Source organism: Coniosporium apollinis (assembly GCF_000281105.1).
Source record: "Coniosporium apollinis CBS 100218 chromosome Unknown supercont1.10, whole genome shotgun sequence".
Taxonomy (NCBI): Eukaryota; Fungi; Ascomycota; class Dothideomycetes; genus Coniosporium; species Coniosporium apollinis.
The window spans coordinates 243,405-262,108 of NW_006913272.1; the positions used below are offsets into that span (position 1 = coordinate 243,405).

At 56.8% G+C, this 18,704-nt stretch overlaps 7 protein-coding genes across 7 annotated transcripts; 2 read left to right on the forward strand and 5 right to left on the reverse strand.

Moving 5' to 3' along the window:
• Window positions 1-1,719: 1,719 nt before the first annotated feature.
• Window positions 1,720-3,380, forward strand: W97_02650 (uncharacterized protein; the record flags this gene model as incomplete). Its single annotated transcript, XM_007780550.1, has 3 exons — window positions 1,720-2,164; window positions 2,219-2,240; window positions 2,291-3,380. The coding sequence occupies 3 exons, from the start codon at window positions 1,720-1,722 to the stop codon at window positions 3,378-3,380; spliced, it is 1,557 nt and encodes a 518-aa protein (XP_007778740.1).
• Window positions 3,381-4,060: 680 nt separating this feature from the next.
• Window positions 4,061-4,465, reverse strand: W97_02651 (uncharacterized protein; the record flags this gene model as incomplete). Its single annotated transcript, XM_007780551.1, has 1 exon — window positions 4,061-4,465. The coding sequence occupies one exon, from the start codon at window positions 4,463-4,465 to the stop codon at window positions 4,061-4,063; it is 405 nt and encodes a 134-aa protein (XP_007778741.1).
• Window positions 4,466-5,195: 730 nt separating this feature from the next.
• W97_02652 (uncharacterized protein) lies at window positions 5,196-6,648 on the reverse strand (the record flags this gene model as incomplete). The annotated part of the gene is made up of 2 exons (XM_007780552.1): window positions 5,196-6,049; window positions 6,108-6,648. 2 exons carry the CDS (start codon window positions 6,646-6,648, stop codon window positions 5,196-5,198), a joined length of 1,395 nt encoding a protein of 464 aa, XP_007778742.1.
• Window positions 6,649-7,445: 797 nt separating this feature from the next.
• On the forward strand, window positions 7,446-7,748 carry W97_02653 (uncharacterized protein; the record flags this gene model as incomplete). The annotated part of the gene is made up of 1 exon (XM_007780553.1): window positions 7,446-7,748. The coding sequence occupies one exon, from the start codon at window positions 7,446-7,448 to the stop codon at window positions 7,746-7,748; it is 303 nt and encodes a 100-aa protein (XP_007778743.1).
• Window positions 7,749-8,628: 880 nt separating this feature from the next.
• Window positions 8,629-10,689, reverse strand: W97_02654 (uncharacterized protein; the record flags this gene model as incomplete). Its single annotated transcript, XM_007780554.1, has 1 exon — window positions 8,629-10,689. The coding sequence occupies one exon, from the start codon at window positions 10,687-10,689 to the stop codon at window positions 8,629-8,631; it is 2,061 nt and encodes a 686-aa protein (XP_007778744.1).
• A 1,482-nt stretch (window positions 10,690-12,171) lies between these two features.
• On the reverse strand, window positions 12,172-13,221 carry W97_02655 (uncharacterized protein; the record flags this gene model as incomplete). Its single annotated transcript, XM_007780555.1, has 1 exon — window positions 12,172-13,221. The coding sequence occupies one exon, from the start codon at window positions 13,219-13,221 to the stop codon at window positions 12,172-12,174; it is 1,050 nt and encodes a 349-aa protein (XP_007778745.1).
• A 3,356-nt stretch (window positions 13,222-16,577) lies between these two features.
• W97_02656 (cryptochrome) lies at window positions 16,578-18,685 on the reverse strand (the record flags this gene model as incomplete). The annotated part of the gene is made up of 3 exons (XM_007780556.1): window positions 16,578-18,041; window positions 18,119-18,425; window positions 18,516-18,685. The coding sequence occupies 3 exons, from the start codon at window positions 18,683-18,685 to the stop codon at window positions 16,578-16,580; spliced, it is 1,941 nt and encodes a 646-aa protein (XP_007778746.1).
• Between the last annotated feature and the right edge of the window lie 19 nt (window positions 18,686-18,704).

Here is an 18,704-nt window from a genome sequence, read left to right on the forward strand (position 1 = left end):
TAAGGACAGCGCTCAGGGAGGAAAGCCGAGTCCTCAAGGGATGTCCCATTGGATTGCTAGAAGCATCGATGCGAGAGTGTGAGGCGCAGGCGGCGTATTGGGGCTAAGGAGTTGGACCAGGTGCGGTGTCAATGCTGTTGTATTGGCTTCAGGATGTTTACTTGGCAATCGCAGTGTACAGAACATTTCGTCACCCGCCACTACCTGCTCGTCTATCTCGAAATCGTGATCAGCGGTCCGTAAAGCCAGCCAGCGGACAGCAGCGCCAAACGCGGCTCTCGTTTTGATGAAAACAACGTCGCGGCCTGTCTGACGTGCTGAGATGTATTCGAAGTCTGACGAGTTACAAATCAGACGCTCTCGGATCGCCGAATGTGCTCTGCGCGTGTTTGAATCTGGGCACCCTGGAAAGTCGAAATCATTCGACGATCATCGCACCTCTCATGCAGCATTTTGCAGCCTCGCCATTGTGATTCGCGGATCGGAGGGTAAATCGCAGGGATGGTGCGAAAATTCAGCGAGCCGTCGCCCGCTTCGGCCGCCGGGCGCTAACGCCAAAGCCGCCAGCCCAGAGTGGCTCTCATCCCCTGCGCGAATCTTGACTCCGCTCGTACTACCAGCGAATCCCTGATGCCAACGTTCATCTCTACCAGGGCCCCCTCCTCCGCCATCAGCCATCAGCTATCACTAATGTGCCGGCCGCCAGCCATGTCCGCGCAGGTACCTCGTCATGGAAAACCTCGAGAAGAGCAGCCTTGCCTTATCTGCGGAGAGGGATGCGCGGCTCGGAATATCCTCTTCTGCAAGTCCCGTCCTCCTTCTTGCGGGCTTGCTCCTTCGTACCTGAGTCTGGAAGATGAGGTAACCCATCAAGCTAGTTTCAGTCGCAATCGCTCAACACAGATCCAACTAAGCTTCATATGCCCAGTATCGATCTCTGATGCTCACTGGCCCCTCCAGACTGCTACGCTGATTAGCCGGTCTAATGGGGCTAGATATTTGGTCGTAACGGAGTCACAGCACTGTGAGCACGTATGGGGGCGATCAGGCTCATGCTAGCCGATGGGAGCTTTGACCGCTCCGGCCGTCCTGGCGCTGTCTTTGCACTTTTGGCTTTTTAACCGAAACAATCGCCTATTCATCCCATTTGCTGCCTTCCTCCTGCTTGCTCTCTTACGGCTGGCCGTCTCTGCGGCCTGCTCATCAACTCATCTGCCGCTTTTCCCGAATCGGCCACAGATTCGTCAAAACCCGTATCGCTAACGGCGTGAGCCAGGTACTCTCCAGGCCTCTGAGAGCCCGGCACTCCATCAATACCCTCCCCCTCCCCATTCCCTCTGGGAGATGAGCGTGGGCTCCCCCATAATGCCTGGGCTCCTTGCTCGAAACAAAACAAGGGCCTTCCCGCTCCGGACCGCAACCGTACCCGTTACTCCAAGTGCGCTTTCTGCAGCATTTCTAACCTGCGCCGCCGCCGTGCATACCGGACTCTCGTTACCACGATCCTGTCTTGTTTCGTGATCAGATACCGCCCCTCTCCAAGTTTCACCTCGTCTATTCATTCATGCAAGCTGCCGGGCTTTCTGCTCTAGCTCGCTACACGCCCGGTTGGGCGTCGTTGCCAGCGGCACTAGAGTATAGTACAGGATCCGACGATACATTCGCCACCAAACACCAACGCACACTGCTCGAAGCTTGTTCCACGAGCTTTCGGCCATAATGAGTTCAATGAACATTGATCAAGAACAACACCGGATGCAAGAGCCTGGATATGACGATGGTACTGGAAATTGGATCCACAACAACACCGCTTACAATCACTCGCACCATACAACGCCGGTGCATGAGTATACTGGATTCTCATTTACGCCATACCCTTCCGCAATGGCGCCACCAAGGACGACGCATCACCAACTTCAGCCCTTGGTAATGCCACAATGGCCTAGCACGTTGGTCAGTCAATCGACCTATGTCCCGCCAATATACCCTTCTGCTCCCGCGCCTATGCCTGTACCCGTGGGCCCAACCTCAACACCAATATCAGCCACTTCGACGGGTTCGCGAACCTCCTCAACTCCCAGAAAGACCCTCACTGATGCGGACCGGAGGCGCATGTGTCTGTACCATGAAGAGCACCCGTCAACGAAGCAGACGGAGATTGGTGGTGAGTACATGTATAGAATCTGTAGAGCGACTTAAACTAACGTGTATCTTGAAGCCATGTTCGGTGTTGAACGCAGGTATGTTGAACTGGAAACGATCTTAAGCCTTCATTAACGCGATTGATTAGTACCGTGTCCAAAGTCCTACGGAACAAAGAGAAGTACCTGTGCCAAGACGATGGCAGCAGGTCACCTATCAAGAGATCCAAAGGAAAATTCCCAGACATCGAGAGAGCTCTGTCCAACTGGGCGCGCAATCACGTCCGACAGGGCTATCCCATATCGGACGCTATGATCAAGGAGAAGGCACGATTCTTCTCTACCACTGTAGGCAACGGAGAAAACCCCCTGAAAGCCAACAGTACCAGTTGGCTAGAGAAGTTTAAGCAGAAGAACAACATCAATGGCTCCAAGTCGAGGAAGATTTCCACGACAGACGACGCTGAGGTTCTGTCAAACCCGGCTTCAAATTCTCAAACTCCAACCGGAGCCTCACCAACATCCCCAGGAGGTACATCATCACCACCGCTGAAGGGCGAAGAAGCAGAGTTTGGTAGCGGGCATCGTCCATTCTACTCCCAGAGCGACCCATCCTTATCCGGCGTTTTTGCTGATGCGGCTACGTCCTCGTTCTCCGCTGGCCCCCTCAGTCCAACGTCTCCATTCTTCACGCCTGACTCCGCATGTGGCCCGAATCCCTTTTTTCCTCCGCAGCAGGGCCGAACGCCGCAACCGAACAGCAACTTCCAACAGCGGCCCAGGAGCCAAACGTTTCCCTTGCTGCAGGGGATGGACTCGTATATGTCTCCGCCGCCCTCCTCAGAAGCCATGGCTCCGAACTACCTGAACTCAACCGCCGTGGAGTCTCCCCTCACCGAGCTCCCGCCTACTCTTAATGGCGTTGACGAGGTGCTCCAGCAGGACCTGAAGCCGCAGCCTCAGCGGACAAATTCGATGCAACCACCGCCTCTTCCAGCACTGGCGCCTGCGCCAACAATCTCGGGGTCAACACCGCTGCGACCGGCGCAACAGCTCATCTCACCGATCAGCCCGGATACCGGCACGCCCGGTTCGCCTTCGCAGGAGGACGCACGCCGCGCGCTGGAGCTGGTGATGAACTTTTGCCAGGCGCAGCCGAGCGGGTTCGTCGAGCCGCAGGAATACGTCACCATCGGGAAGTTGATGGAGAAGTTGAAGTTGAAAGCGGAGGGGAGATGAGGTTTTCCTGGGGAAAGGTGAGAGTCACTCTAGGAGCAGTCAGGGCTCTTGGTTCGAACCGGAGAAGAGGCCGGGGGATGTGCCTTACGGCCTTTGCATCGTGCTCTGTCTCGGTACTGTAGATTTCACGCTTTTTTCCCACCCTATTCGTACTGCGCGTTTTATTGGGCTCCGGGATATGGAACAAGGGGGACAACAAAGGGCAAAACGCGACCACGGACGCTGGGAGGAACTGGGATACACACGGCACGGGCCCGCCATCGCCGTCGTTTGGCACAGATCTTTTCCGTCTCATTCTTACATCATTTCCTCTTCCTGCATTCATCGTCATACCGCGCATTACTCGGGGGGATAAAGACGGATCAACCGCTCACGCGGGCATTTGGGATACCTTTTCCAGCTTCATTTCGACATTGTCATCATGCGATTTCTCGGTTCTTGATACTCTTAGATATGCTCTTTCCTCTATGACGACTAGTTAGTTTGCGAACGGGAGCGAAGGGAGCAAACAGCTCGCTCGTCCCGAACGGGTAGTTGCGTTACTCATCCGCGTTACCATCCACACGGCTCCGAGTCGGGCAGTTCGTCGGGCATCAATGCGTTCCATACTTTCGTTTCGTGAGGCATCAATGCATTTACGTTTCTGTTCCGCCACACCGCGCGCCTCCAAAGGCCCCCATTCAACCCAGCCTCTCTTCCATCAGCTCCGCCACCCCCTTGACCGCCAGCTCAGGGAACAGCCGCACCACCACTAATTCAACAATTCCAAACACGAGATGCTTGTTCAGATACACGTCCCCAAAAACGTCTAACATCTCTTCCACCTCCTCCAGCATGACGTCCTCATCACCCGTTCCAAAGAACCGGCTACTCACCGCTTGCGGCATGGCCGCGAGTAAGGCACGCGCACATTGCCGCTTGATGTCCCGGGTCTGGGCTTGAGTCGGCACGGCGCGCGGCGGTGCGGGAGCGTTGTGAGGGAAGAGGGCACTGCGCAGGGAGCGCAGAGCTGGGGGGAGGAGAGCTGGGTTCAAAGCGGTGGAGCGGATGTTGTGGGCAAGGAGTCTGTGTGGCGAATCGAACATGTTAGTCAGTGGTGTTTCTGAGTTCGTATTGTTTCGCGCTTCGTGTGGGGGAATGACTGGGATGACGGTCCTCCCTGTCCAGACATGTGAATCTTTCCCTCTCTCCTTAGGCAGGAACTGTTTCCTCGCCCGGAGAGTGAGGCGTTGCGATCCATGGCTCCAGTCACCCAGGGTAGACGAGTCTGGGGCCAGCGCGCCGAGCGTGGTGAAAGGAAGCGTCGCAACGCCCACAAGGGCCCTGCCTGATTCCGGGAAGGGATGAAGCCTGCAAGTGAACCACGGCCCGGCCTTGCACGACCGCGCATGGGGGCCACGGGAAGCATGGGAAGGGCCGGGCGCGTAACGGGGGCATCGAAGTCTAAAGCCCCCGGCTTCAATAACCAAAAGTCTAAAAATCGCGCAGTCGGCGGGAGTGCGAAATCCGATCTGCCGATCGAGGAGAAGACAGGAGCCCAAGGCCGCGACGGCGCGGGCGGAAACGGGAAAAGTGATGGGAAAGGACGGGCAGTGGACAAGGAAGTGGCACGACGGGGCTGGCGCCACACAACGCTGCGGCGTCGCTAGCTGCAGGCCGGCCACGCGCGACGATAAGCCGTGCGCGGGCAGGGAGTGGGCTGGCCAGCGCTGCACGGCAAGTCAAGTGACCTGAAAGGCATGCGGGGTCACATCGGCCTGCGACGCATGGCGCCGCCCTAGGCGCCTCACGAAAACGAATGGAAACGAGTGAAACCTACCTGTCCAGCATTCCGTCTGTTCGGCCCACCTGCCCAGGCCCGACCAGTGCACCGTGGTGGAGCAGTGACACAAAGCCGGCGAGCCAGGGCATGCGCGACTCCAGCTCGAGAAGGTGGGATGCGCACGACCAGACGCTCATGCTGAGGATCGGTCGCTTGGGCGCTGCTGTCTCAGCTGTTGTTGCTTCGGCTCTGAGCAGCGGGGATTGGCGTGCGGAGACAATTGGTGACCAAGGATTCGATCCTGTCATGGATCTGGCGGGCAGCGAGGAGGATGTCGCAATAGCCAGGATGACGGCGCGGATCGCAGTTACCGCAAAAATAGTGTATTGGACCACAAGCCATAACAGGGTCGTAATAGCCGTCGGCTCATGAGCGATGATAGCATATGACTCCGCTGGCTCGGTTGTTTGGTTGGAAGACGACAGTAGACCAAACTTCTCCAGTCGGTTGAGCCCCGGTTCTAGCTTGCTTTCCACTACTTCTTCGACGACGGGTATGCGAGGACGTAATACGTCTGCAACCTTCGTAATGGCCTCCCATATCAGCCAGCCTTCGCAAGCCTTGCCGCTGATTCCATTGCCAAGGATCGTCTCAGAGAAGACCTCTGCTACCAGTGCCCGTAGACACCCATTTTCAAGATCCTCGGTCGGTAATAGGACGGCTAGTACGCCTTGCACGAGCAGCTGGCGCCACGCCGCCTCATTCTGCCCCTGCTCCAGCATGCAGGAAGGGTCGTTTTCATACGGCACAGGCGAGAGCGCGGGATGCGGATTGAGGGTGTGGTAGACCTCGCGAGGGTCTGAGGCCAGCGACTGGTATCCAGTGGCGCGTCGTGAAACGCGATATGCTGTGCCGAAACTTAAAACAAACTTCTACCAGTACCAGAGACGGTGTCCTCTACATACCTTTGACATGACTGTCAAGCAAACCAGGGATCTCGTCGAGTAGCAGCGCTTCCAGGTCCGCCTTCCTCAGTCTCTGCTCCAGTGCTCGCGTGCAATGCGCGATGATCTGGATCACCTCGTCTACAAAGACGTGGTCCGGCGTAATCTTGGTATACCAGGTATAGACGAATTCTTTCAGGACCACGGCAATGATGGCGTATAGCTGGAGATCCACTTCGTTCGAGCTTGTCAAGGGCGGCAGCAGCTCCTCGATTGGTCGCGGAGTACTTCCCGCCTTCTCTCCGTTGAAGAGGGTGCTGTTTGAGACATGATGGGCGCAGAGCGTGCGGCGAATGAAGGCTGCGGTGGCCTTGTCGGATAAAAAATCGGTCGCTTGCTTCGGCGCTTCAGGGTGACGAGCCGGTGGAGCACTGTGCGAGAGCTGCGCGGTGTTCGTAGAGGCGGTAGTCGCGGCTACATCGACTGCGGACACGATGGGAGGCGCTGGATCTGGCGTGTGGTTCTTGAGGTAGCTGGAGGTCCTCGGTGGGTTCTGCGTCATCGCCAGGCATTAGTGGGCATCTCTTCAGTCTCTTGCTACATGCTCCGTCTCCACTATCCAACCCTCTTCGAAGCGCTCGAGTGCTGTATTTACAGCGATCGTAAGTGCGATTGGTCGACTCTGTCAGCTACGAACAAGGGTCAGTCAGAAAAGCTGTTGCCGCATAGAGAGCTCGTCAGGAACATGACGGTGGATGAATCAAACGCAGTTGCTAGCTCAAAAATGTCTTCAAACGATCAATGCACGAGAGTGCTACAATGCTGAGTGACTCACGGTTTCTATTGCGTAGAACCGGTCTGGCTCTTTCGCATTGGAAAATCCCAAGTCCAGCTCAGTCGTGACACTGTATCCAGAGCGGTAGCGGCAGCAAGGCGGCAACGGCCTTTTTAAACGGCCCTTGGAATCGCAAACCTCATTCAAATGACGAGGATGGCGTTATGTTTCACCGGCGATATTCTGCCGCAACCTACCGCCCGCGTTGACGCTCGCGGCTATCACCACCCAAGCATTCCATTGTCAGACCTATAGCTTCGTGACCCTTTGAGTGATCGTCCTTCCTCCATGGCTTGTGGCAGCAGTGACTACCCGGTTTACCATAGTCCTTGAGCACACCGGCAAGGCGAGTCAGCAACAATGGCTCCCGCAACCCTCCCCGATGTCGAAGGCAAGCCCAGCACCCCGCGCAATGCAGAGCCCATCCTAACACCAGCGCAGAGCATCTCAAAAAGCTGGTCCAATCCCTCTACAACCTGATCGTCCAATCCTACGACCATCAAGGCGCCGCATCCCAAGACGCCATGAAGCGCGAGATCACGTCCCTAATCAGCCACCTGCAATCCCTTTCTACAACCGCCGCAGGCCTGCCAACCACCATCCCTCCGGAGGTGATCCAGTATATAGAACAGGGCCGCAACCCGGACATCTACACGCGCGAGTTTGTCGAGCTGGTCCAGAAGTGGAACCAGAAGATTGGTGGGAAGTGCGAGGCTATGGCGCTGTTTCGAGACGTGCTGGCTAGGGAGATCGTGAGTGCGATGCCGGAGGTTAGTGGGGAGGTGGAGAGGGTTGTTAGGGCTACAGGTGGGAAGAGCGAGGGCTGAGATGGTTCGTATCATGCCGGCTGCTACGAGAGGACGAAGAATAAGCTCTTGGCTGGAGGACCGTTCTTGCCGACGGGGCACCGATGAACGTGGAGCGACTCACAGCTGGGTCACGCGTGGACTGGTTGACGGACAGCATGTGCAGCAAAGCAGATGCTGGGTCTTGGACCTCAAGACTGGTGAAGCATGGGTAGACAGATTTGAGGAACTCACGAGGAAGACACAGGATCAGCTCTTCGTCCGGCCGCGTCTCTGGTCCCGCGGGCTAGCAGAACCCCTGAGTCGGCTCGCGGCCACTGCTAGCGGATGGCCATGCATACACAGGGGACGAAGCACCGGCAGGAGATTCCGCAATTCTCTTTCACGTTCCGGAGTATCAAGACGCCGGGGAAGACTTCCACAAATCACCCGCCGCGCTGGTCACTATCTCAGCGACAGCATACGTCGTGCTCACAGTCTAAAAGCTATACAACGTCCGGTGTAGGTGTAGACTCCGACCTGTGCATTGGCACTCTTCTCTCTAGCCTCACATCTTCACATTCGTCTATATCATCAAGGCACAAGAGGGGACACCCGAGGCCTTCAGATCACGTTGATTGGTTTCCAGTACTCAATGACTGTACTCCACACAAGATTGTAATAATGCCCCCTTGCCGATGCAAATGCCTTTGCCTATGCACGCTCGTACGCCAACGCCGGCCCATGCAACAGAATAGTGACAGTCGTGCTCAACTTCCCTGGCCGCACCTCTGCATGTTGACGCAGTGCCCCCAGGCTCTATCCAAGTTCTCGGAACCTTTAAGACCCTCACCCAGCCATTGCCGCAGGCCCGGCAACTGACGGTTAGGCCATCCGCCTCTGCTGCCCCAGTCTCTCCTCGCTACCGAAACGACCACGCAGGAAACGTGCCCGTCCCCGCCGAACTCAGCTGCAGGTGCTGATACGGACTACTCTGCGGATCATAGTACAGCCCCTCAACCTCCCCATCCGCGCGCCTCAAACACACGTAATAAAACCCGCTGATCGTAAGCCCGCACCCGTCCTCACTCAGCGCCTCCTGATCCCCCGCCCCGCCCCACCCAAGATGCCGATCCGACCGCTGCTGCTGGCCCGCCGCCTTCCGCACAAAGCACCGCTCCTTCCAGCGCATCAGGATCCAGTCCCTCTGCAGCTCGGCCAAGAACGTGCGGCTGACGAGGCGGTGCACGAGGTCGTCGTCGCTGATTTTGGCGAAGGGCGGGAGTTTGCGCCAGTAGGTCGCGTCGGTTGCGGGGGAGGAGGCGAAGGACTCGGTCTGGAAGGTGTGGGTGTTGAAGTCGAGGAGCTCGCCTTCGAGGTAGGTCGTTATGCTGGAGCTGCGGGTGGGGGTGCTTGCGGGCCGGGCGGCGGGGTCGTTGGTCGGGTGCTGGGTGGTGGAGGTGGGGGCGGAGGAGGTGCTGGTTGTGGCGTTGGCGCTGCTGATGATGCTGGTGTAGGAGGGTGTGTGCGAAGGGACGTTGTAGGCTTCCATTGTTGCGGCGAGGGTCATGGCGGAGTAGTCGACGGCATGAATGGTTACTCGGACGGGCCAGCGGTCTTGTTGGGATGATGTGGATGTGGCGTCTGCGGTGCGCCGGAGGTGGGGCGGTGTGTAGGTGTGACTCAGCCATGGCCGCGCTGGATCGAAGTTTGACCTGGCCGGGTCGAAGGTTGTGGATGTCATGGTTTCGTTGTTTCGGAAGCGGTAGAGGGTTGTGCTTGTGGCGGGACTAGGAGCTCGGGTGACAGAGGCGTTGACGGATGTTGCGCGCTGTGACCCGGAGAAGACGACACCTGGCGCTAGCCATGAGGTATAGGGTGGACTGGGGAGGCTGCGGGTTTCGAGAACGAAATCTTCGTGCCCTTCGCCGAAGAATTCTTTGGAAACGAAGCCTGCGTCCACGGCCAGAGACAAGCTGTCCTCATAGTAGTTGGAAGACCGTAGTCGGGAAAGGTATTTGATGGTTTCCTCAAGCCATGTCGGCGTTGCCGAAGGACTACTCGAAGAGGGATTCTCGAGATAGCCGCGCCGATAGGCGTCAATCCGTGCTCTTACATCTCGGTCCAGAGTGACGTTTGCTCCTGTAGCTCCTGCGGCTCGTTGCTGGGATTGCCAGGCTCGGCGGCCGGCCTCATAGCGACTTGCGCTTGTGCTGGTCGACGCTGCCGGAAGTCTCGAAGAGGTGTGTCGGTCGACCTCTCCCCCTCCATGCTGTCCGCGATATGCTGCCTCTCGATCCATAATATATCGCTGCATATAGTCCCTAGACCTTGCTGAGAACCTTGGATGCCGACGAGCGGAGGACGGTGATTGTGCCGCCTCGTGTATGTGCGTGCGACGAGAGTTTGCCCAGTTTCTGGTCTGTTGCTCCACATCCAGCTGGGACCGCCCCAGCACTCTCAATATTTCCGGGTGCGTGTTGGGCTGCTGATGGCGGAGCTCTTGCAAAACCTCCTCGAGTTCTTCTTCGTCGTCACCTTCCTCGTGCGCCGGCGACCAGTCGTAGAGATTGTTCTGTCTCGGTGTCCGGTCACTGTAGGCCATACTGTCGGCGTTGGGCGGGTCGTTGATGCGGCTCAAGGTGTTGAGGATCCTCGACAGTCGCATCTGCCGCTCCCGGTCCTCGTTTCGAAGCTCTGACGTCCTTGCCTGCGCTCTCTCCCGCGCTTGGAGCCTTTCTCTTGCGCTCCGCACCTCATCTAGCAGTTCCTGCTCCGCAGCCGCCGCATTCTCGCTACGCCATTCTTCTTGAGGATCAATGCTTCTGAGAAAGCGTATATTTTCTGCGTCGGCGATGTCCTCAGCCTGAGTGGTAAGCGTGGCTGCAAGCCCAACCACCGCCGGAGGGCTGTCGAGGTCGCGGAGTGCTGAAAGGTAAAGCTCGGCCGGTGAGTGAGGACGAGGCGCTGAAGGGTCCTGCATATTGGTGGTTCGTCAGTCGGCAGCCCGCCCGCTACGATTGATTTGTAGTAGCGCTTCATTCATGCCACTCTATGGAGGTACGTACCGCTGGAGGGCTAGCGGACCTGCGCAGCATCGGAGTATTGCTAGGTGGCATGACTCGGACTGCACCAAGGGTGCATGTACAGTCCAACAGAGACTGGAGATGTCAACTGCGTGGATGCTACATAGCACTACTCGACTGGCATAGCGCAGATGGATAGGTTGGCGGCTGGTAAGTAGAAGCTTGTGACGACGCGGTCGTCGGAGGAGCGGCTCACTGGTTGCGGCTGCTTTGTTTCGGGCGAGCAACACCGACAAAGCATGGCGTGACGCGGAACAATGCGGCTGAATTCGCTCCAGAGACATGGCGATGAGCCGAAGCAATGCTTCTTGCAGGAACCAGACCGAAGCTCGCCGTGTAGCTCATCAGGAGGCTTGATAGTCTGGACTGGGTGGCACAGTCAACCCTGGCAGCTGGACGAAGCACCTGTGTCAATATTCACTTGATGAAACACGACAACACCGATTGTCGGAAGCGATAGGCAACATGTTCGAATGTCCATTTGTTTATTAGGTTTAGAGGTATATGTTTAGGGAGCCCTGCTCCGTCCAGCATTCCTTTCGCTCTCCATTCAATGGCAGAGCGCGCCTTCAAGAACCAGCCTGAAGTGTAGGAGAATGTCCCTACGAGCTAGCCGCAGCTTGCGACAGGATTGGGAACGAATGCCGATGGTCACAGGGGCACAGTCTTCCGCAAGCAGAAGAACTGTTCCTGCCAACCGCCCGCCACAGGCGATGCGGCTTGTTGACCATCGGCGCCGCCCTGTTCCTATAGCTCACCGCAGCTTAGCGATACACTATGCCAACATCCCAGATGCGGACTGTGCTACTGTCGCCGTCTCCCACTGTGTCCAGCTGGCACTCAATACCAGTTGGGTAGACTGAACAATCTTCGACCAGAGGGTTGGCAAGCCAAAGCCGCTGTGGTGCGACAGATGCCCGAAACGACACGAACGAAACGAAAGAGTAATCGAGTGTACCCGCCTCCATAGCCGCGAGGCTTAACCATCTTCCTGTGATGCACGACTAGCTAACCTCCCAGAGATGCAAAAAGCGAGGCGTGTCAGATCCTGTCGGTGTATGCAGAAAAACGACACAAAATCCAGATACACGCTCGCTAAAAGACTGCGAAGAAATGTGGATATCCAAGGAAATCTCAACAGCGAAGGGGCGATGGAACCCAAATCGCTGGATCGAAGAACGCCGTCCCAATGATGTGGTATAGAGGTTGATGTCCTAGAATGACATCAAGTCGTTGAAGCATCGCATGTCTCGTCTCGTGTCGGCGTCGCAAAGGCTCTGCGCAGTAGCCTATAAGCTGCCGCCATGGGAAGCGGACGGTGAGTGGCCAGATCACCAGCTTTCCATACTGTCGACATCCGAGTCTTCACTCAATAGTTGCTATATGGCGGTAGCATACTGCGGTGCGAAGTCGTTGTAGCTCCACGAAAACCCGCCGAAGCCAGCGCTCGTGTAGTTCGGCGAGCATTGCTGAGCCAGCACGCTTGGTAGCGGAAGAGCCAGCATAGGAGCCGACACTTGCGGTGGAGTAGAGTACTGGTTTGTCGTGCAGTATGGCTGACTGAAAGACGGCGTCGGGGAAGGTAGCTGGAGGTTGTCCATACCCATGGTGCTCCAGAAGGTAGGCTGCTGATCGCTGCAGGTGGTAATGGTGGGACTAGGGGTCGACGGAAGCACGCGCCAGGACTCAAACGGCATTGCTTGAGGCGCCGGCAACGGTTGCGTCGGTTGCCACCAATTTCCAGCTGCTGGTGAGCTCGGAAGCAGCGGAGCCGGGCGAACGACGTCCACTATCCTCGGCGGCGGTGGCAGCAATGGATGGAAGAGTCCCATGATGGCGTTCTTGACATCCTCACCCCTCCCTTCCAGAAGCTCACCGGCGCCATCCTCCTCAAGACCTTCCAGAGCCCGCACACCTGTCCGAAAGACGTAGCGATTGACGGCTTGAACAAACTCGTCCTGGAGCTTCTTCAGCTGGACTTCCTTCTCGGCCCATGACCAGGTGCTGGCAGCCGTATCGACGGAGTAGATGTCCTTGTGGTATTCGATGAGCGCCTCGATAGTCTCCGGTGTAAGCTTGAACGCGACTTCGTGTTGTGACACCATGTCCACATGTACGACGTAAGCCTCGATGTGGATGAACTGGTAGTTGAACAGCGCCTCCACCAGTGGATTGGGGTCCTTTCGCAGTTCAGAATCGGGGGCCTTGGGGACCATGACGGAGCACAGGGACCAGATCGCCGCTGCGCCGGAGAGTGTCTCTGTGAGACATCGGTAGTGCTGCGGCACGCTGTTGAGGGGACGCTTGACTCGGTTTATCCGTTTCAGCGTCTGAGTTAACCACGGTTCCACGCGAGAGTTGAGAACGATTGTCGGCGCTGAGCGGGGCGCAAACGCTGCGGCAGAGGCCGGCAATAGTTGTATAGGCATGGTATCGACGGGAGAATACGAGTTGACAGATGCGACGGTTGTATGGGACGACGATGCAACGATGACAAACAGGACAAAAGAGATTAACGGTGAAAGCTCTCAGGCGGTCCCAACGAGGGAATTAGTTCGCACGCCGTGTTCAAGAGAGTAGGAGAGGTTCGGACGAATGAGAATGGAGGAGAGGGAGGTTGATGTGCGGGAGGTGAGGGTAGGGTAGGCTTAGGTGGGGTGGGGGTGGTCAAGTCTTTAATACAGCGACATCCGTTTTAGGTGGACAAGGCCGACGGGGTGGCCACGCCCGCAGGCTCTGCCGAGAGAGCCAGCGCCGGGGCTGAGTGCAGCGCTGCGCATCAGACTTGCAAATCGTGCATGCAAGCTTGGGCGACCTGCATGATTAGGCGGAAAACAAGCTGGACGGCGCAAAACACTGTTCATGTCCGTTTTGCTTCCGCGCGCTGTGGTTCGGCCCCAGCGACGGCAGTCGAATTGCGACATATCGCCGCTTGCGCAGACGATGCCTCGACTGCTGCAGCGGAAATGAGCGCGCAGAGGGCATCAGCAACGCATTCTCTCATGGGTGTGTCTCCCGCCAGAAACCGTCTCTCCGTATGCACGATCCCAGCTCTGGGGTGCTGGGTCGGCCCACACCAGAGGCCTCTACAGGCAGCTTGCATACCGGACTGCAGTGATGACCTGAAACAAGACTACTTACAGGCGGCTACTTCCCGGAGTCGAGACTGACGACAGCACTGGTTACCTGCTGCTCTCTCGCGGCCGTGTTCATCGTCAGCTGGGTCAATCCCAATCTCCAGGACGGCTTCGTGGGCTTCCAGAAAGCTTCGATCTCACAAGGAGAACCTTCCACTGCGTCGGCGCTGACTGCTGCATCGGGAAATAGGTAATGCGCTCGAGCATCCAGAGACGCTGCTCAACGCGAAGATCTTCCTTGTGCCTGTCAGACAGGCAGTGGAGGAGAAGGTCGAAGACGGACGAAAAGCCGGTCGACAGGTTGTCGTTGCTTGAAGCTAAAGATTTGGCGGCCAGGGCGCCGTCCAATCGCCGTGCTCAGACCGGGGTGAAGTCTGGAGAGCTTTGGCCGTCTTCAAGAGAAACAACGCAGCCATGTGATCTGTGAGAAGGCGCCTTCCAGCGCAATACAAGTAGCACGGGCGCCTGCCGAAGCATCTCATGACCGTGAAAGACCACTTCCCCATGCTATGACGACTGCCTTCAAAGGACAGCAGATGTTGATCGGAGCAGCCGGGCACGCCGGGCCATTCTACCGCCACAGAATGAGGCTGTGTTCGAACCGGCAGAAAAGAACACCAACACCAGTGGCGCGAGATCTCGGCATCGCGGGCTCCGGTCTTTGCTGTCGCCTTCCGTTCCCGTGACCGACTCTGGCCGAATTACTGCCGCAAGATGCGCTGGCCGCAGTCATGGAGAGCCTCGACAGATGAGTGCGAGGAGTTGACTGCTGTTTCAACTCTCTCGTTCTTGTTCAGCGGCGAATGCTGCCACTGGGCTCCGCTTTCTGCGATCTGACGTATCTTCGTTTCTGTGATCACCCCGGATCTACCTATTGATGGCTTTTTATCAGCGGGAGCTATCGATAGCTATCCACAAAGTTTCGATCGTTCCGTTTCAGAATCTGCAGAGAATCGTGGGCAGAAGGCGACGCCGACAGAAACCTGGTCGGATGCGCGCCGACTGCTGCGCCTCAATCCAACGCGTTGTCGAACCCGTCGACGGCGGATCGTGCAAGCCGGGTTCTCCATTGGAAGAAGCTCGGATCTCCCTTGCATGACATCTTTCCTTCTTCAGCATCTTTCAGCTGTGCAGGGGTGCTTCTGAACCTCATGGCAAAGTCGAATCTGCTGACTTAAGGCGAAGTCGGAGAGCGGGCCTGACACGGACTTCGCTCTGAATCCGGACAGTTCATGAAAACACTGACGCAGAACCGATTCTGCCAGCGCATGTTTCAGGATGAGTTGTTGGAGTCATTCGTGCATGAGGCAGCCATGCAAGAATACCTCACCGCTGAGGTGCTGGCCGAAAGGACGAGTCATCCAGCACCATGACCGCCAAGGCTCTTTCGAAGATACATGTACCTAATATGGATCTCCATTCTGATCTGGCACGGAGAGGATTTTGCCGGCTCATAAACTTGGTCTTTGGAGAGCCTGGCCAGCCTGCAATCGATCCGCAAGAGTTGAAAGACCCGGGTACCATATCTGGTAGACCTGACAATGGTCCAATGCTAAACGACACTCCGAAAACGTCTGCTTTGCGCTGCACGGCGTCCTCATGGGTCGATGAGGATAAGCAGTGGCTGTGCATGGCCAAAACACTTACCCATGTGTTCTTGTCACAGCCAGCGTGGGGATGATTTTTTTATTTCGCGCCAATCTGCTATGTTTCCCAGATTTCACGTTCGGCTATATTGATGGATGAGATATTGTTTCCAACCCTCTCCAGGACAGGACTCTATATCACAGTACACCTTCATGAGAGCTCGCGTGCAGTACTCCGAAAGGCGGAGAGAACTGATGCAGTGGCTGACATTCAGCCTGATAGTCCTTCTCGAGAGCGTTTCCACACCAGCTCTAAGCCACGCTTTTGCAGCGTTTTCTATCGTGAAAGCAATGTATTCTTTGGGTATCCTCTTATCGAAGCCTGCCACCCTCGCGCGAATCTTCCCCAATCTTACCTTGAAAGTGCATATGCGCTCGTCCGGCTTCTGTACACTTCGCTGCTAGAAGCATACCCTAAATAACTGTTTATACTTTGTGATCTTTCTCGATACCTGGCTAGAATTCCAGATGCCTCACTTTCGACTGGGTAGAGGCTCGCGCACCTTTGCTTCGCTTCGCTGTCCAGCTGGTATCAACGCTGTACTTGACGATCTCAATGAGTAGTAGGGCTGGAGATTTTATTCTTAGAGTATTCATTCGCGTGTGCCGGTAGCAGCCGCGGAATTTACCATGCGGACTAAATGCACACCGCTGACTCATTGCTGGATATCCCGCCCAAGATGCCTTCACTCCATCTGTATGTGGCTGTGCATGGAACGCTCCTCAAAAGTGAAGCGGAACTAACATCCTCTCGGGAGATTTGCCAATCCAAGGCGAGATGCGAGTGTTTGAACCTCTCAACCTCAACTACCAACACAGCTATGAACCCATTAACCGAAGTCGGCAAACTCTGTAACTCCTTGCCCCCTCAGATCGAAACGCGACGGATGGAAGCGGTGGAGATTTCAAACCGTGTACGCCACGCTTGATCATCTCCAAGCACTGCAACTAGGTTGCAAGTCTGTGGAACAGATCTCTCTGCACAATTGTTCAAGACGCAAATCAGCTCTTCAACCGCTTGAATATACCATCAAGCGTGGTCTGATCCGCACCCCTCTTCTGCCCAGCTCTGCTTCTGGTGCTTTTCGGCGACTCCGGCGACATGTGTGACTTCGCGTAGGCGGGAGGTGCCTCGTCATCACCAACATCTTCCTCATGTTCCGCCTCGCCATCTCCGACCATAGCACCTATCGGACCCTCCCTACCCTCTGTAGGCCCCTCCGCCTCATCGTCGAACAAAGCTCTCCAGCTCCCATCCAACACCCTCGGATCATTCCCATACAGCCCAACCTTATACGCCTTCTTCATCGCCTTGAGACAAACATCCCTCCTCTCCTTGAACTCAAACATCGGCTTCGGATAAACCCTAAACTCCCCCTCCACGCCCCCTTCCCTCCCCCTAACCAAACACCCCCAGCGTTTCTGATCCACCACCGGCGCCTTCCACGGCTCATAGATATACTTCTCGTCAAACCTCTCCAGCTCGGGTACATACCGTCTCACAAACATCCCCGCCTTATCCCACTTCTTCGGAAACGCGATCGGGGAGTAGATGCGGTGGAACTGGCTGTAGAACGCCACGCAGGCCAGCCACTGCCAGTTCCCGATGTTGCACGCGGCCTCGTGGTCGATGAGCCACTCCTCGAAGACTTCGGCGCCGCGCTCCCAGTCGATGTAGCAGCCGCCGCGGGTGAGGAAGGAGGCGACGGCGTGGCGCCCAAGGTGGTGTATCCAGCCCTCGGTTTTGAGCTGCCGCATTAGTCCATCTATCCATGGGAAGCCGGTGATGCCTTCTCGCCAGCGGCGGAGATGTTCTTCTGCTTGCGGCGAGTCGATGTCGTAGGTGCCCGTGATAAGGTTGGTGGAAGGATCAATGCGCGAGGGGAGGTGCCAGGGGATGAAGCGGCAGTGGGGATTGGTGACTGTCTGCCCGAAGGAGTAACCCAGCGCGGCTTGGGCGCCGAAGTACATGTCGCGGAAGAGGAGCTGGCCTGTGAGGCTGGTCGGTGGAGTCGATGCTGCACCTTTTTTGTAGGAGTTGACGGTATCTTGGGCGCGCCAGTAGAGCAGGCGGCAGGACAGGCTGCCGAAGTGGTGGTGTGGGGAGAGGAGGGTTGTTGATTGCGGGGAGAAGGCTGTGGGCGCTGTTAGGGGCTTCGAAAAGGTCGCGGTGTAGTCGGTGTCTGCGATGATGATGTCGAGAGCCTGGAGCGCGAGGGTCTCGCCGCCGCGGTGGGGGGTTGTGGCTGGCTTCAGGCCGAGCTCCGAGAGGGAGGGGACTGCGAAGTCGCCGTTGGGCCCAGCGAGTGCACTGTAGGACCGATCGGCGCTGTCTCGCTGGATGGCGTTATAGTCAGGCTCCTGCGAAGGCCTGGCTTGCTCGAAGTCGAGGGAGGTATCACCGGGGTCTGGTATAGATGTTGGTGCTGGTATGGGTCTCGGGATGGCTCCAAGTTTCTTGCCAGCCTGTTCAGGAGTAAGCTCCGGAATCCGCAGTTCTCTGTCACATTCGTACACTCTTTCAAATCAGACGCTCAACGCACCTGCTGAACCTGCGTAATCGACATCGTCGGCTTCCCACCATTCGCCCTGACAAGCTCATCAGGATCATACAACGTACGGCCCGTCCTTACGATGACCTTGACGCCCGCCTCTTTGGCTAGCTCCATGATCTTCTCATCTCTTTCCCGGGCGTACGCGTCCGTGTCCTTCTCGAACACAAGGTGCGAAATCCTCCATGCCTTGAACAGCTTCGGGAACAGTGTCTGGGGCGCCTCGCGGATGACGAACAGCTTCGATTTCGGGTTGAGCCTGGTCAGGGATGCGGAGAGGTCGTTTTGGCAGTCGAGTCTGGGTTGCGATCAGCTCTAGGTTCAGGAGTTGCTTCGCGCGCATCTACGAATGAGGCACCGCTGTGAGTATTCACTGGCACAAACTTACAGGAACTGGAATCTGTTCGGCCCCACTCTTGCGCGGTAGACATAGTGCGGATCCCAAGTCCATATCGGATATAGACATTCTGGGTCAAGGTCTAGCGCGGCCTTCAGCGCTGGGGAGTCATGGAGGCGCAAGTCGGTGCGGAACCAGTATATCACTCGCGGCTTCGGCATGGTGAGCGCGAAGGGTACA